Source organism: Oncorhynchus clarkii, unplaced genomic scaffold (genome assembly GCF_045791955.1).
Source record: "Oncorhynchus clarkii lewisi isolate Uvic-CL-2024 unplaced genomic scaffold, UVic_Ocla_1.0 unplaced_contig_1132_pilon_pilon, whole genome shotgun sequence".
In the NCBI taxonomy this organism is placed as follows: Eukaryota; Metazoa; Chordata; class Actinopteri; order Salmoniformes; family Salmonidae; genus Oncorhynchus; species Oncorhynchus clarkii.
In genome coordinates, this window is record NW_027258382.1 from 48,576 (window position 1) to 65,559 (window position 16,984).

Consider the following 16,984-nt stretch of genomic DNA (forward strand, 5'->3'; position numbering starts at 1 on the left):
TCAATTGATTGGACGTGATTTGGAAAGGCACATCTATATTTATTTTACTAGGCAAGAACAAATTCTTATTTTCAATGACGGCCTAGGAACAGTGGGTTAACTGCTTGTTCAGGGGCAGAACGACAGATTTGTACCTTGACAGCTTGGGGATTTGAACTTGCAGCCTTTCGTTTACTAGTCCAACGCTCTAACCACTAGGCTACCTGCTGGTTACTAGTACAACACTCTAACCACTAGGCTACATGTCTCTAACCACTAGGCTACCCTGCCGCCCCATATAAGGTGCCACAGTTGTCAGAGCAAAAACATGTCAGAGCAAAAACCAAGCCATGAGGTCGAACGAATTGTCCGTAGAGCTCAGAGACAGGATTGTGTCAAGCACAGATCTGGGGAAGGGTAACAAAATTTCTGCAGCATGGAAGGTCCCCAATAACACAGTGGCCTCCATCATTCTTAAATGGAAGAAGTTTGGAATCATCAAGACTCTTCCTAGAGCTGGCCGCCCGGCCAAACTGAGCAATTGGGGGTGAAGGGCCTTGGTCGGGGAGGTGACCAAGATCCCGATGGTCACTCAGACAGAGCTCCAGAGTTCCTCTGTGGAGATGAGAGAACCTTCCAGAAGGACAACCATCTCTGCAGGTGGAGTGGCAGATTGAAGCCACTCCTCAGTAAAACGCCCGCTTGGAGTTTGCCAAAAGGCACCTAAAGGACTCTCAGACCATGAGAAACAAGATTCCCCTGTCTGATGAAACCAAGATTGAGCTCTTTGGCCTGAATGCCAACCGTCGCGTCTGGAGGAAACCTAGCACCATTCCTACGGTGAAGTATGGTGGTGGCAGCATCATGCTGTGGGGATGTTTTCCAGCGGCATAGACTGGGAGACTAGTCAGGATTGGGGGAAAGATTAACAAATCAAAGTACACAGAGATCCTTGATGAAAACTTGCTCCAGAGCTTTCAGGACCTTAGACTGCTTGGGTGAAGGTTCACCTTCCAACAGGACAACGACCCTAAGCACACAGCCAAGACGACGCAGGAGTGTCTTTGGGACAAGTCTCGGAATGTCCTTGAGGGGCCCAGCCAGAGCCCGGACTTGAACCTGATCGAACATATCTGAAGAGACCTAAAAATAGCTGTGCAGCGATGCTTCCCATCCAACCTGACAGAGCTTGAGAGGATCTGCAGAGAAGAATGGGAGAAACTCCCCAAATACAGGTGTGCCAAGCTTGTAGCTTCATACCCAAGAAGACTTCAGGCTGTAATAGCTGACAAAGGTGCTTCAACGAAGTACTGAGTAAAGGGTCTGAATACTTATGTAAATGTGATATTTCTTTTTTGGGGGGAGGGGGTCAAACAATTCTTAAAACCTGTTTTGGCTTTGTCATTATGGGGTATTGTGTGTAGATTGATGAGGGTAAAAAACGATTTAATCAATTTTAGAATAAGGCTGTAACGTAACAAAATGTGGAAAAAGTCAAGGGGTCTGTATACTTTACGAATGCTAATAGGAACAATAAAGATGACATTCTTCTGGTGCAATTTGTGTTGTTTTAAAAATAGTAAAATGGAGCCCAATGTCTTACCTGTTAGCAAGAGTAGAGAGAAGAGACAACATTTCAGCACGCTGTGGTCCATGGGTCTCATCCCTGCACGTCCTCCTGTCACAAAGTACATGGTCAGTTAGACATTGGTGCGCAGTCTTAGTAGAAATGACGAGTTTCCTCCAATGAAACGGTTAGAAGATGGACTGAAAACCTACCTTTTTAGATGCTTAGTGATCACCACTTGCCTTCTCCTTTCCTCTCAAGCCAAAGCTACACCTGGGCTGACCCTTATAAAGGCTGCTCTGGAACATGTGGTCACGGCAGTCTTCCATGAGAACATACACACCCCCACAAACTGTCTACACGTTATTATGATTCTTGATATTATACAGTGTGTGCTTGGCCATAATCCCCAAATAATGAGTTTTTAAATTAACCTCCCAGGATTCATTTCACCATCCTGTGTAAACAACAACCACAACAGACATGTAATTACTACCTTTGACTGATCAGAAGCGGTGCACTGCAGTGCATAAAATGTGGTGAGTAGTTGACTCAAAGAGAGAAAGAAAACAGAACAGTTTTGAACAAATAGATTTCTTAAAGAATGGAGAAGCAAGTGAGAGAGAGAGAGAGAGAGAAAGCTAGTTATATTTAGTATTTTTTTCACATTCACTTAGCTAGCGAATGCAGCTAGCTAGTTTAGCCTATCCCAAACACATGGCTCAAACAGAGAGGGATGCTATGTTACCTAGTTACCAAGCAAAGGAAAAAGTTGAGTAGGATGCGAGAAGGAATTCTATGATCTGGCTGCTATGAAATGTAACTGTGTTTACGTGTGATCAGGACTGCACCCATTCCACCCATTCTGTTGAAAAACATTTCTGAAATGGAAGCAAACAGAGTGAAATGGGGATAAACATATCTGAATCTGTCCAACAGAAACTCTCGTTTGCAACTGTTAGACTAATGATTACACCCTAGATCAGCAAATCAAATTGTATTGGTCACATACACATGGTTAGCAGATGTTATTTCGAGTGTAGCGAAATGCTTGTGCTTCTAGTTCTGACAGTGCAACAATATCTAACAAGTAATATCAAACTATTCCACAACAAATCTAAGTAAGGAATGGAATAAGAACATATAAATATATGGATGAGCAATGTCAGAGCAGCAGATGCTAAGATGCAATAGATAATATAGAATACAGTATACATATGAGATGAGTAATGCAAGATATGTAAACATTATTAAAATGCCATTATTAAAGTGACTAGTGTTCCATTTATTAAAGTGGTCAGTATGCTAGTGATGGCTGTTTAACAGTCTGATGGCCTTGAGATAGAAGCTGCTTTTCAGTGTCTCGTTCCCAGATTTGATGCACCTGTACTGACTCGCCTTCTGGATGGTAGAGTGGTGAACAGGCAGTGGCTCGGGTGGTTGATCTTTTTGGCCTTCCTGAGACATCGGGTGCTGGAGGTGTCCTGGAGGGCAGGTAGTTTGCCCCCGGTAATGTGTGTGTTTAAATGTATTTGGCTAAGGTGTATGTAAACTTCCGACTTCAACTGTATGTATATTATTAATTTGTTTAGGCAGGTCCTAAGAAACATGACAAATAAAAATATTTTAAAAAGAACATAATAGCATATTTCGAGTTTAATTAGACCTATGTTACGGGGCTGTACAGCCAAATAAAATCAATAGTTTGTTATTTTGTTCATTTAACAGACAAGACACACCTACCCGATCACAGTCAACATACATATACTTTATAGTAAGAATATAACAGAATAAAATACAAATAGTATTTTTCCCACACAACTTGTCAAGGGAACGTACGTGGAACCGCCATCATGTAAAAAAGTGATATTTTTAAACCGAGCCCATTTTTAAACGAGACTCAGTCCACTTTGTTAGGGAGCTGGTGTCTGATCTTATCTTCATCGTGATACTGATAGAAAATAATAGTAATCCTATTTTCAAAAGCGTGTGAGTCTCGTGTTCATATTTCACAACCTCTGCGGGTTTTTGGAGTCGATCGAGCCAAACAATAGGCCAACTCTGAATTTAGACTACATCATTGCATGCTAAATGTTTCTGATCTGTGACAGATGACCAAACGAATAATTGAGCTAAAACACCTCCACTTATTTGCCCAAACAGAAATCATTTAACCAGATAGCCTATACAGACGGAGATTCAGTGAAACAAAATCACATTGATAGATTATCAGACAAGTCAGTGAAGTCACAGGATTCTGGTCAGGAGTAGGCCTGGGATACTAAGTGAAGAGCAAAATAATCCACTTGTTAAACTAAATAACAAAATGTTCTAATAAATGAGCCAACTACACAAGATGATCATGAGCAGCACTCAATTTAGCTAACATTTCCTCCAGCCTAGTTGTAGCCTAACCAATATCCAAACGGAGATTCAGTGTAAACCAACATCTGTCTGATGGATTTATCAAGACTAGTCCCCATGCTTGTCTCCTTGGCTATTTATTGTGAACATTTACAGCAGGATCCATTCAGAGTCAGTAAATGGCCACTTAACTCTGGTGTGCGTGCACAGCTTGGAAGAAAATGTCATTTACAGCTACTAATATCATATAATCAAAACAAACCACTATAATATTGATTGTTTTGACAGCTGAGTGTTGTTATGTATATTTTTTTGTCAACAATGTTTTTTCGACAAAACCGTTTTCTACAATAATGTGTTTCTTCTCCAGTAAGGGGAAGTGTTGCACAACAGATGTGTGGTCAACTGTAGTCTAGATTTAGGACATGTATATGTTAATGCCCAACAGATGTGTGGTCAACTGTAGTCTAGATTTAGCAAGCCACTGTATGTCTGCACTGACTTTTGCGGAGCCGGTATCGCAGTAAGTGCTGTACGACCACTGCAGATTGACCATGCAGAGCCTTTAATACAAACTCCTCCAGCTCAGCGGCTCTGGAGACCTGCTCCAACCAACAACTGTAAAAGAGATCATGCTGCAGGCAGCAATAACAGCATACTGTAGAGGATGAAAAATACATGTTTAGGATTGGTAATTGATCACATGGTGCAAGATGAAATGCAATTAACATATTATTGAATGTTATGATGGACACAAAACATACACACAGTCTCTGCTCAAACTCAAACGAGAAGGAATCATTTGGGGGGCTGCAGTTCGCCAGCTTTTAACATTCTCTTTAAATGAAGTTATGGTCGGCATGGCTCTGACTTGCTGTCATAGTTTGTTCCACTCAACAGCACCGGTATATTTAATTAATGCGTTCTCACCAGATAATACTCTTAAATTTGAAACAGGAAGGTTGAGAACCTGCTTAGTTAGGAGATAATATAAGGCCTTCACACTGCATCTATACTACAGCTACAGTCCCCTTTCCATGTATTCATTAAGGGTCAACCCCTGACTGCCATAGAGGACAAACGGAGCACGGTTTCGTCACAATCATGTTTGCACCTTTCCACTGCTGAAAACTGTGTGTCTGTAGCCCACACCGTTCAAAAGTTGTGCCCCATATTACACTCTTAGATAACAAGGCTGTCCCCATAGGATAACCCTTTGAAGAACCCATTTTGGCTCCAGGTACAATCCTTTAAGGTTCCATGTAGAACCCTTTCCACAGGGGGTTCTACCTGGAACCAAAAAGGGTTCACCTATGGGGACAGCCGCAGAACCCTTTTGGAACCCTTTTCTCTAAGAGGCTACTTGTTATTCTTGTTATGCGCATTGTATATAACCATGTTGTGGGTTGCTATTTTTGGGGTTTGATAACAAACAACATTCCCACTGGGCACAGATGTTAGTTCAACGTTTAGTTTTGATTTAAATTTGGTTGAGTTGTCAACTAACATGAATTCAACAACAAATGTCACCACATCATTGGATTTGGTTTAAAAGCTGGGTGGGAAAAAAAATGCCCTTAATGTTGATGACTTTCTGCTGATCCTATCAGTTTTCCATGTTGATTCAATGTCATTACATTCATTTTTGGGGGGTTGAAATGACATGGAAACAACATTGATTCAACCAGTTTTTGCCCAGTGGGTTGTTTAGTCATGTTACCTAGCTAGCTAACAACCTGGTAATGTAGAATAGTGAACATTCACTTCGTCTGAGGATGACAGAATTAGTGAAGGGGTCTATGACCCTACTATGATATACCACCTGACTCCATTATCATGTGAACACTATGGGCCCATTATCGTATCCAGTGGGTATTGCCAAGGTTGCAAGCCTTGCGTCACCATTCGGAATACTGTAAGATGTGTGTAGGTTTACCATTAGGCAATCATTAAGAGGCTAAGGGACAAGGAGGTAATATCTTGCAATCGATGTCCTAGCATTACATTATTGAGTTAACCTTAGCTCAGAGATGCACAGTTAGAGATATATATGCTATGTATATTGTGAATACCATTTACCATTAGACATTCCACCAAATAATAATTCAAGGAATATTACTCAAATGTGAGGACTACGGTTTGTATCTATTTGAAAGTAATCCGATTTATTACAGTTACACAATAAGAATACAATTAGCAAATGGTACATACCAGTAATCTTCACGATAAAGAGAATACAAAATATCCTAAGTCTTAAAAGCGTAGAAAAATACATAGCATAGTATTATAAAACATATCAAAATACATAGCCCTTTATGAACTCTTGAAACAATCCAAACATGACAATTTCATTCACACAGTAACATTCATTTAGTCGATTCAAGTTTCATCAGTCTTTACATCTTATCCTGGCGTCAGTGACCCCCAGGACTTCCATGGGAATGTGTTTTCATCGAGATTGCCACAGATAAGGTGTTTGACCCCTGTAATAGCCCCCAGATGGTCTGTCATTCAGACAATATCATAAATCGTGATTGAGTCATCATGCTGGGCCTCGGCACCAGCAAGTTGCTAGACGCATCTTCATCACTGACCATCATCGTTCGCATTATTTTTGACTACAGTACGTTGACCAGTAGGCTATGCAGGAATTTGGATGGCACAGGAAGAATGGAAAGATATGCAGAGGTGTTTCAAAGGTAGGATGCATTGTCCTAATCAATTTAATTCTTAGCTCAAACATATTGAAATAAATATTGTTAAATCTCTACTGAAGAATACACACATACTTTATATTTATTTACATATCATTGTTAAACGCAAATAAAGAATTTAATGCCAGAATTCTAAATGGTTGATCTCACATTGAGAACCAAAGGAGAAATATAAAATGATGACTGCGTAAACAATGAGGACGGTGAGATAGATACAGAAACAGATCAAGTCCACTTTGTTGGCAAAGCGATGGTGTAAAGCATTTTTGTGGTCTTGTGCAGCCATTTTGTTGAGAAACTTCACCACCTTCTGGAGGGCTGTATTCTTCTCTTCCTCTGAGGCTTTAATATCAGACAAAGTAAATGAGAGGAGAAAGGGATAACATGATTAACATTATTATTTGTGGACATGCAAGAAATAGGCTGGGTAAGACGTCAACTGCAGCTAGAGAGTAAGAATGGTTGTGCATTAACAAAATACCTCGACTTGTTTATGGTGATGATTTTATTTTTTTTAACCCTAAAAGTGCCAACAGGTGTCATATTTGACCACCAATTGGAAATGATGGCAAAAATAAAAACTCTCAAACAGTAACAGTGTCAGTAAATGGTTTAAATTCCCCCTATAAGCATATATTTAAATGGGGTACCCCTTAATGTAGACTGGTTGCAATAAAGTCATTATGACATCATGGTCAGGTTATAAATGGTTGCATAAAGACTAGGGCTGTCAACAATTAACTGGGGGAGGGGAAATACATTCCAAAGGGAGCTGTAATTTTAGGATTTTTAAATACAAAGAAACATTAAGAATATTGACGTCTTGATTCTGTCTAATGTAACAGTTAGTAAAATTAGGTCAAAGAAAGAACATTATTTCATCTCAATGTCCACTTATTTTTACATGGTATTGTACATTTTTGCGGTATAGATTATGTATGATGTTTTCAGTGTATTCAACACTTTCACACAATGCGATTTAATAGTAAATCAAATATTGTGCACTTAACTGATTAACTCTGGCTGCCCTAATAAGGAGGTTTGGTAACGTCTTCTTTGGCAACCAGAAAAAAATATATCTTGCTCTGTGGGTAACTGAGATGACAGAAGAATGAAAACGTTTACCCTCTTCATTGTCTGTGTCTTTAAGCAGTGAGTCTTTGGACTTGGAGAGGCTGCAGGGCCAGAGAGTGCCACACTTAGCCAGGCGTGTGAGCACCATAGACTGCAACGTGCTCAACACCAGGATGACCAAACAGAAACAGAAGTGCTTTCCTATGGAGAACAACGAGAGAGATGTGTGAGTGTTATATGGTGGCAGAGAGGTCCTGTATACATGAAACCAACATCAGTGCGCTGCTACCAGTATATCTTTCTTTACTGTCCCTGTGACATACCGGGCTGGAAATAGTGAAACTCTGCTCCCAACAGATCACTAGGATCACTGTTGCTGTTCAGGATCTCTGCTCCCAACGGATCACTAGGATCACTGTTCAGGATCTCTGCACCCAACGGATCAATAGGATCACTGTTGCTGTTCAGGATCTCTGCTCCCAACGGATCACTAGGATCACTGTTGCTGTTCAGGATCACTGCTCCCAAACACACATCAGCCGTCCACCTCGACACCGTACCAAACAATTGAGCTATAGAAAAATATCCAATTTCATAGCTCCCTCTGCAACATTTCAAGCTAGCTGTGGAGTGAGCTTTCTGCACATTCTTAAAGGGCGGCTGAACTTCCTGATTTGGCCTCGTTTTAGATTTGTCTCATTATGAAATGCTAGCGGTCGTGATTGAAGCCAAACAAAAGTTGTCTTTGGGTTGTGGTTTCACCCCACCTGAGTGACTCGCCATCTCAATGATGGTCATCTAATTCAGTTCTGTGTGTAGGCTAAAGTAGAAAAGAAGAGGCGAACAGAAACTCTTATCGACCATATGTTTTGCAAACTGGGTGGAGCTGGCTAGCCTGTCTAACCTTAGGCTAGCCTGTCTAACCTTAGGCTAGCCTGTCTAACCTTAGGCTAGCCTGTCTAACCTTAGGCTAGCCTGTCTAACCTTAGGCTAGCATATAGTTCTCTGTCAAATCAAAAGTATGCCAAGATGGCAAGAACCAGTGTCTGGAATGTTTCATGTGATACTCGTTCTACATAACCTTGCTGCGAATGTACCTTGCAACATAGTTTAAAAGTTTCATCATGTGATGTAAATACATGTTACCGTGGAAACGATATCAACTACTGCGAGTTGAAAGCTCGCGGTCTTCAGTCAGCTCAGCGGTCCTACAACACATTGTGTTTTGTGACAAAACTGCACATTTTAGAGTGGCCTTTTATTGTCCCCCGGCACAAGGTGCACCTGTGGAATTATGTTGTTTAATCAGCTTCTTTATATGCCACACCTGGTGGATGGATTATCTTGGCAAAGGAGAAATGCTCACTAACCGGGATGTAAACAAATGTGTGCATAACATTTGAGAGAAATAAGCTTTTTGTGCATATGGAACGTTTCTGGGATCTTTTATTTCAGCTCATGAAACATGGGACCAACACTTTACATGTTGCGTTTTATATTTTTGTTCGGTATAGAACATCACAGGTTGTACTGTGCATGCCTGGCAGTGGGTTTATGAACTTGACATAACGTCATTAGATACTGTAGATATCAGCATATCGCCACATCTCCCCCTGAAGCAAGACGGCTGATCCCATAATGGTCTGAGACCAGCCACCCGGACAGCTGATGAAACTGTGGGTTTGCACAACTGAAGAATTTCTGCACAAGCTGTCAGAAACAGTCTCAGGGAAGCGCATCTGCCTGCTTGTTGTCTTTACCAGGGTCTTAACCTGACTGGCGTCGTAACCGACTTCATAGGGCAAATCCTATACCTTCGATGGCCACTGGCACACTGGAGAAGTGTGCTCTTCATGGATTAATCCTGGTTTCAGCTGTACCGGGCAGATGGCAGACAGCGTGTTTGGCGTTGTGTGGGTGAGCGGTTTGCAACGTTGTAAACAGAGTGCCCCATGGTGGAGGTGGGGTTATGGTATGGGCAGTCATAAGCTACGGACAACAAACACAATTGCATTTTATCGATGGTAATTTGAAATCAGAGTTACCGTGACGAGATCCTGAGGCCCATTGTCGTGCCATTCATCCGCCGCCATCACCATGTTTCAGAATGATAATGTACTGCCCCATGTCGCAAGAATCTGTACTAAATTCCTGGAAGCTGAACATTTCCCAGTTCTTCCATGTCCTGCATACTCACCAGACATGTCACGCATTGAGCATGTTTGGGATGCTATGGATCAACTTGTGTTCCAACAGCATGTTCCAGTTCCCGCCAATATCCAGAAACTTTGCACAACCATTGAAGAGGAGTGGGACAACATTCCACAGGCCACAAGCAACAGCCTGGTCAACTCTATGTGAAGGAGTGTCGCACTGCATGAGGCAAATAGTGGTCACACCAGATACTGACTGGTTTTCTGATCCAAGTATCTGTGACCAACAGATGCATATCTGTATTCACAGTCATGTAAATTCCATAGATTGGGGCCTAATGAATTTATTTCAATTGACTGATTTCCTTATTTAAACTGTAACTCAGTAAAATCTCATTTTTACTTGTTTTTCTAGCTTGCTAGCTGCTTAATTTGCAAATCTGACTTGAAATTAGGTATAGTTAGTTACATTCGCTAATGTTAACTAGCAGGGATCTTTTGGCTTGCCAGTTGGAATTGAAAGATTATTGAAAGCAAGCTGGCTACATCCTAGCCAACCTGAAATGGCAATGAATAGGCTATAGTTAGCAAGATCTGCCCTGATAGCCAATCAAGATCCCTTGCTAACAGCTTTTTTAACTGCAAGATCAAGGTAGCTAGCTTGCTAATGTTAGCTTTGTATTTAGCTAACTGTTAGTTACATGATAGTGTCATAGCTAGCCTGGCACATTAGTATTATCAAATAATGTAGCTAGCTAACTTTGCTTGCTAGTGTAACCAACTCACCACAAGTCACCAACAACACCAGGCAGTTTCAGGTTTAAGGGTTGACAGCCCACAGAAGTAGTAGCTAGCATGAGATGTAACAGTTAATCCATATCCTGCCCAAGATTGTTGAACAATTTTATAGGTATTTATGGGTAGAGTATTTCACGATCAATATGTGCATTGCACATCAAGCCAAACATAATATGTGGCAGACCACCCATCTACACCGTATTGTCTGAAGAAGACTGTTTCTCGGTGCACGAGGAAATATGAATAATTTGACATGGCCTAGTTCCCCGGGTGGGCAGGGTTCTCTCATTTTCGACCATTCCATTGGTTCATTTCCTACGAGTCAATTGCATTTTACATGTTTAGTAAATGCTCTTATCCAGAGCGACTTACAGTAATGAGTTCACACATTTTCAGATTTTATCCCCATACTGGTCCCCCATGGGAATCGAACCCACAACCCTGGCATTGCAAGCACCATGCTCTACCAACTGAGCTACACAGCATTGGAGAAATCTCCACCCACCAGGGGCACCGGGCCATGCAAAACAAACTTGCCCACTCTTCCACAAACAACACGGTGCCACCTAGGCAAAAGGGGGCATGAATTGATGACATGATTGGAATACAAACCCAACCTTAATTTACGCTGTGACACACTTAGGTACCAAATTCAGTTTTGGAAGAGGCTGATTTTATGACAAAAATGTCAGTTTTTACACTAGAATAAATGTTTGATTGGCTGTTTGCAAAAGGAATGTTTTGTTTTTTGGCGCAGTCGCTCTATAACTCCGATACATACACACCGTTTATAACAAAATGCTGTTTCATTCTTGTGCATTACACACAGGATACTCACGGATGATGGGGCTGCACTGGCCTCCTCCAGGCAGAAGGTCCTTGAGGATGTTGAGGAACATGATGAAGCTGAGAACCAGTTTAACCTTGAAGGGGATGCGCTTGCTCTCTCCCAGCGGCAGGGAGAAGCTGCCCACATCAGCCAAGATGATTAGTATACTGGGCAGGACCAGGGACAGAAACGGGTTTTCAGACCGCATTTTCAGCGACACCTGTGAAGACAGACAGATAAGCCGGCTAAGGAGTATTGGTGTCTCTGGGGGGTCTTTGGCCTGGTTTGCTAACTACCTCAGAGTGCAGTGTTTAAAGTCAGAAAATCTGCTGTCTCAGCTACTGCCTGTCACCAAGGGAGTACCCCAAGTCTCAATCCTAGGCCCCACGCTCTTCTCAATTTGCATCAACATAGCTCAGGCAGTAGGAAGCTCTCTCATCCATTTATATGGGGCGGCAGGGTAGCCTAGTGGTTAGAGCGTTGGACTAGCAGTTGGACTAGCAGTTGAAAGGTTGCAAGTTCAAATCCCAGAGCTGACAAGGTACAAATCTGTCGTTCTGCCCCTGAACAGGCAGTTAACCCACTAGGCCGTCATTGAAAATAAGGATTTGTTCTTAACTGACTTGCCTAGTTAAATAAAGGTAAAAAAATTTAATACAAATATGTAGATGATAGTCTTATAGTCAGCTGGTCCCTCCCAGGAGTTTGTTAAATGCTCTACAACAAAGCGTTCTTAGTGTCCAGCAAGCTTTCCTTGTTCATGCCCCTCTCCCCACAGGTGTGTTTACTACCTCTGAGGGGTTGATACAAGCATTTGGGAGTATGGCTAGACGGTACACTGTCTCTCAGCACATATCAAAGCTGCAGGCTAAAGTTAAATCTAGACTTTCTTCTATCGTAATCACTCCTCTTTCACCCCAGCTGCCAAACTAACCCTGATTCAGAGGACCATGCTAGATTACGGAGACATAATTTATAGATCGGTAGGTAAGGGTTATCTCGAGTGGCTAGATGTTCTTCATCAGTCGGCCATCAGATTTGCCATCAATGCTCCTTATAGGACACATCACTGCGCTCTATACTCCTCTGTAAACTGGTCATCTCTGTATACCCGTCGCAAGACCCACTGGTTGATGCTTATTTATAAAACCCTCTATCTGAGATATCTACTGCACTTCTCATCCTCCACATACAACACCTGTTCTGCCAGTCACATTCTGTTAAAGGTCCCCGAAGCACACACATCCCTGTGTCGCTCCTCTTTTCAGTTCCCTGCAGCTAGTGACCGGAACGAGCTGCAACAAACACTCAAACTGGACAGTTTTATCTCAATCTCTTCATTCAAAGACTCAATCATGGACACTCTTACTGACAGTTGTGGCTGCTTTGCATGATGTATTGTTGTCTGTACCTTCTTGCCCTTTGTGCTGTCGACTGTGCCCAATAATGTTTGTACACTGTTTTGTGCTGCTACCATGTTGTGTTGCTACCATGATGTTGTGTTGTCATGTGTTGCTGGCTTGCTATGTTTTTGTCTTAGGTCTCTCTATATGTAGTGTTGTGTTTATCCCAGCCCCCGTCCACGCAGGAGGCCTTTTGCCTTTTGGAAGGCCGTCATTGTAAATAAGAATTTGTTCTAAACTGACTTGCCTAGTTAAATAAAGTTTAAATAAATAAAATAAAAAGCCAGGCAGAAATCATTTGTTTTGAAAAAGTGTATTGTTTTTTTGAGTGTAAATGTTTAAGCTTTGCCCATAAAAATAAGAAGGTACCTTTACATGTCCCACATAAATAAAATACAACTGAAATCACCAGGAACACTCACTAACCCAAAGATAGTTGCGATCATCTCTGCCTCCTTTAGCATTGAGTTCCACCTCCTCGGTTAGCCAGTCCCCACGGTTTGCACTAGTTTTGCTCACATTCCCAAAGTCCAGGAACATGCCACATCCTGGAAAAGCAGATACAGTGCCTTGCGAAAGTATTCGGCCCCCTTGAACTTTGCGACCTTTTGCCACATTTCAGGCTTCAAACATAAAGATATAAAACTGTATTTTTTTTGAAGAATCAACAACAAGTGGGACACAATCATGAAGTGGAACGACATTTATTGGATATTTCAAACTTTTTTAACAAATCAAAAACTGAAAAATTGGGCGTGCAAAATTATTCAGCCCCCTTAAGTTAATACTTTGTAGCGCCACCTTTTGCTGCGATTACAGCTGTAAGTCGCTTGGGGTATGTCTCTATCAGTTTTGCACATCGAGAGACTGACATTTTTTCCCATTCCTCCTTGCAAAACAGCTCGAGCTCAGTGAGGTTGGATGGAGAGCATTTGAACAGCAGTTTTCAGTTCTTTCCACAGATTCTCGATTGGATTCAGGTCTGGACTTTGACTTGGCCATTCTAACACCTGGATATGTTTATTTTTGAACCATTCCATTGTAGATTTTGCTTTATGTTTTGGATCATTGTCTTGTTGGAAGACAAATCTCCGTCCCAGTCTCAGGTCTTTTGCAGACTCCATCAGGTTTTCTTCCAGAATGGTCCTGTATTTGGCTCCATCCATCTTCCCATCAATTTTAACCATCTTCCCTGTCCCTGCTGAAGAAAAGCAGGCCCAAACCATGATGCTGCCACCACCATGTTTGACAGTGGGGATGGTGTGTTCAGCTGTGTTGCTTTTACGCCAAACATAACGTTTTGCATTGTTGCCAAAAAGTTCAATTTTGGTTTCATCTGACCAGAGCACCTTCTTCCACATGTTTGGTGTGTCTCCCAGGTGGCTTGTGGCAAACTTTAAACAACACTTTTTATGGATATCTTTAAGAAATGGCTTTCTTCTTGCCACTCTTCCATAAAGGCCAGATTTGTGCAATATACGACTGATTGTTGTCCTATGGACAGAGTCTCCCACCTCAGCTGTAGATCTCTGCAGTTCATCCAGAGTGATCATGGGCCTCTTGGCTGCATCTCTGATCAGTCTTCTCCTTGTATGAGCTGAAAGTTTAGAGGGACGGCCAGGTCTTGGTAGATTTGCAGTGGTCTGATACTCCTTCCATTTCAATATTATCGCTTGCACAGTGCTCCTTGGGATGTTTAAAGCTTGGGAAATCTTTTTGTATCCAAATCCGGCTTTAAACTTCTTCACAACAGTATCTCGGACCTGCCTGGTGTGTTCCTTGTTCTTCATGATGCTCTCTGCGCTTTTAACGGACCTCTGAGACTATCACAGTGCAGGTGCATTTATACGGAGACTTGATTACACACAGGTGGATTGTATTTATCGTCATTAGTCATTTAGGTCAACATTGGATCATTCAGAGATCCTCACTGAACTTCTGGAGAGAGTTTGCTGCACTGAAAGTAAAGGGGCTGAATAATTTTGCACGCCCAATTTTTCAGTTTTTGATTTGTTAAAAAAGTTTGAAATATCCAATAAATGTCGTTCCACTTCATGATTGTGTCCCACTTGTTGTTGATTCTTCACAAAAAAATACAGTTTTATATCTTTATGTTTGAAGCCTGAAATGTGGCAAAAGGTCGCAAAGTTCAAGGGGGCCGAATACTTTCGCAAGGCACTGTATTTGATACCAGTTCTCTCACTCAGAGATCATACCATAGTTTATAACAAAAACAATGTTTTATATCAATAGGCATTAGGGGTGTAACGGTCCACAACATATTTGCTTTCGTTCATTCCTTGATTTTAGGCTCTTTGTTCGGTTTTAGCTTGGTTCTCAGGAGGGGATGGAAAAACTACCACAAATTAAAAAAAATATTTTGTAAAATTGACATTTTGACAATTGTATGATTTCCCCTTTCACTCGCATAGATTTTTTGTTAGCGGTGGCTAAAGTTTGTAGTGGCTGTTCAGAGAAAACCGAACCATGGATTACAATTTCTCCTTGCCCATACTACTTTTAGGGTGAGGAACCATCTAACATTAAGTTGTAAAATCCTGAACTTCCGCTTTGAGGCTAGGTGAAAGCTTGCCATTTACCCACGCATGTGTCTATTTCACGCCACCGCCTTCAACTAGGCTATACAACGAATTAGAGCTTGCATTTGTCATGTTGTTAATATAATTATGATTTGTTATTAACTTATGAATTAACATTATTTAATTTGGGAGATAACTTTAGTTAAAGATGGAATCTTTAGTAGGGGACAACAAAAAAGTTTTTGGGTTTGTTGTTTTTGGTTAGTAAGAGCTTTGGTAAATAATGGTGTGCAAGAGCCATTTAGCAGACAAAATGAGGTTTGAAATGATGCACTTACCACTAATTGCCCACACATTAAGGGCGATGGCACAGAAATCTGAAGCGAAGGGGTAGTTGTACAGATTGACCTCACAGCCCACCACAGTGTTCATGATGACCATGTGCTCTATAGTCCCGTTGCTGTGCACCAGCAAATCCTTGTTGCTGTGCTTCATCGTTGTTTGCACTCTTTAGACATGAGAGGTTGAGGACAGACAACTGAGGATTGATCTACTAAAACTGTCACAACTAAACATTTGGCCACTTAAAACATATTAGTACTGTCTCTAATTCTGTCCATGTTTCACTTGCTATTTAGAAGATTACACATAAATTGACTGTTATAAAATCTAAATGAAAAATTATAATGAAACATAACATAAGTAATTGTATTCTGTTGTAAGTGGACTCACCCATTAGTCACATGGAGTTCAGGAGTCCAGATTTTGCTGACAGGCAGGACCACCACATCATGATGATAGACTGATGTGTCCCATGATAAATCAGGGTCTTCCCAAGACTGTAGTGTATAATCATAATGAGTGGTATTACAAAATGTCACATTTACTTGAATGTCTCTGGATGTTTTGTGCCTACACTCTTATAATAGGGGGTTCCAAAAGGGTTCTTCAGCTGTCCTCATAGGAAAACTCTTTTTGGTTCCAGGGTAAACCCTCTGTGGAAAGGATTCTACCTGGAATCAAATAGGGTTCTTCAAAAGGTTCTCCTATGAAGACAGCCGGAGAACCGTTTTAGGTTATAGCACCTTTTTTTTTCTTCCTAAGAGGGTACTTACCAGCGGGACTTCCAGACGACTCTCGAAGCGGAGGTTTTTTGTATCCTTATTAGGAACAGGATAATTCATCACATAGTGATAGAAATGTCAATATGTTATCTCTGAAACTCATCACATTGTAGAAAACTCAATTAAAAGAAAAGGGACTTACGACAGACAGAGTTTCGTACACGATTGACGGCACACGGATAATTGAGATGCACCGTGGAGACTGTGGCGGACTCCGAGCTTCTTTCGCAATCAGCATGCTGGCCAGACATCGACGGGTCAAACAGGATGGTGTGGTTGCACTGGATGAAGTGGCTGTGTTGGCTGGTTGGGAGGCACTGGCTGTATTAGATAGTGGTTGGATAGTAGTAATTGCTGCATTGGATAGAGTGCCTGATGCAGATACTGTGGAACCAGAGATGGGTATTTAATTTCAGAATATAATATTGGATTTATATAG

The 16,984-nt window shown here is 41.5% G+C and overlaps 1 protein-coding gene across 1 annotated transcript; it reads right to left on the reverse strand.

Annotated features, from left to right (window-relative positions):
* Nucleotides 1–6,281: 6,281 nt before the first annotated feature.
* Nucleotides 6,282–16,783, reverse strand: LOC139396833 (5-hydroxytryptamine receptor 3A-like). Its single transcript, XM_071143750.1, has 8 exons — nt 16,688–16,783; nt 16,537–16,581; nt 16,154–16,260; nt 15,760–15,929; nt 13,308–13,429; nt 11,488–11,698; nt 7,717–7,899; nt 6,282–6,978 (listed from the first exon to the last, which is right to left on the reverse strand). The coding sequence occupies exons 1-8, from the start codon at nt 16,781–16,783 to the stop codon at nt 6,743–6,745; spliced, it is 1,170 nt and encodes a 389-aa protein (XP_070999851.1). The 3' UTR covers nt 6,282–6,742.
* Between the last annotated feature and the right edge of the window lie 201 nt (nt 16,784–16,984).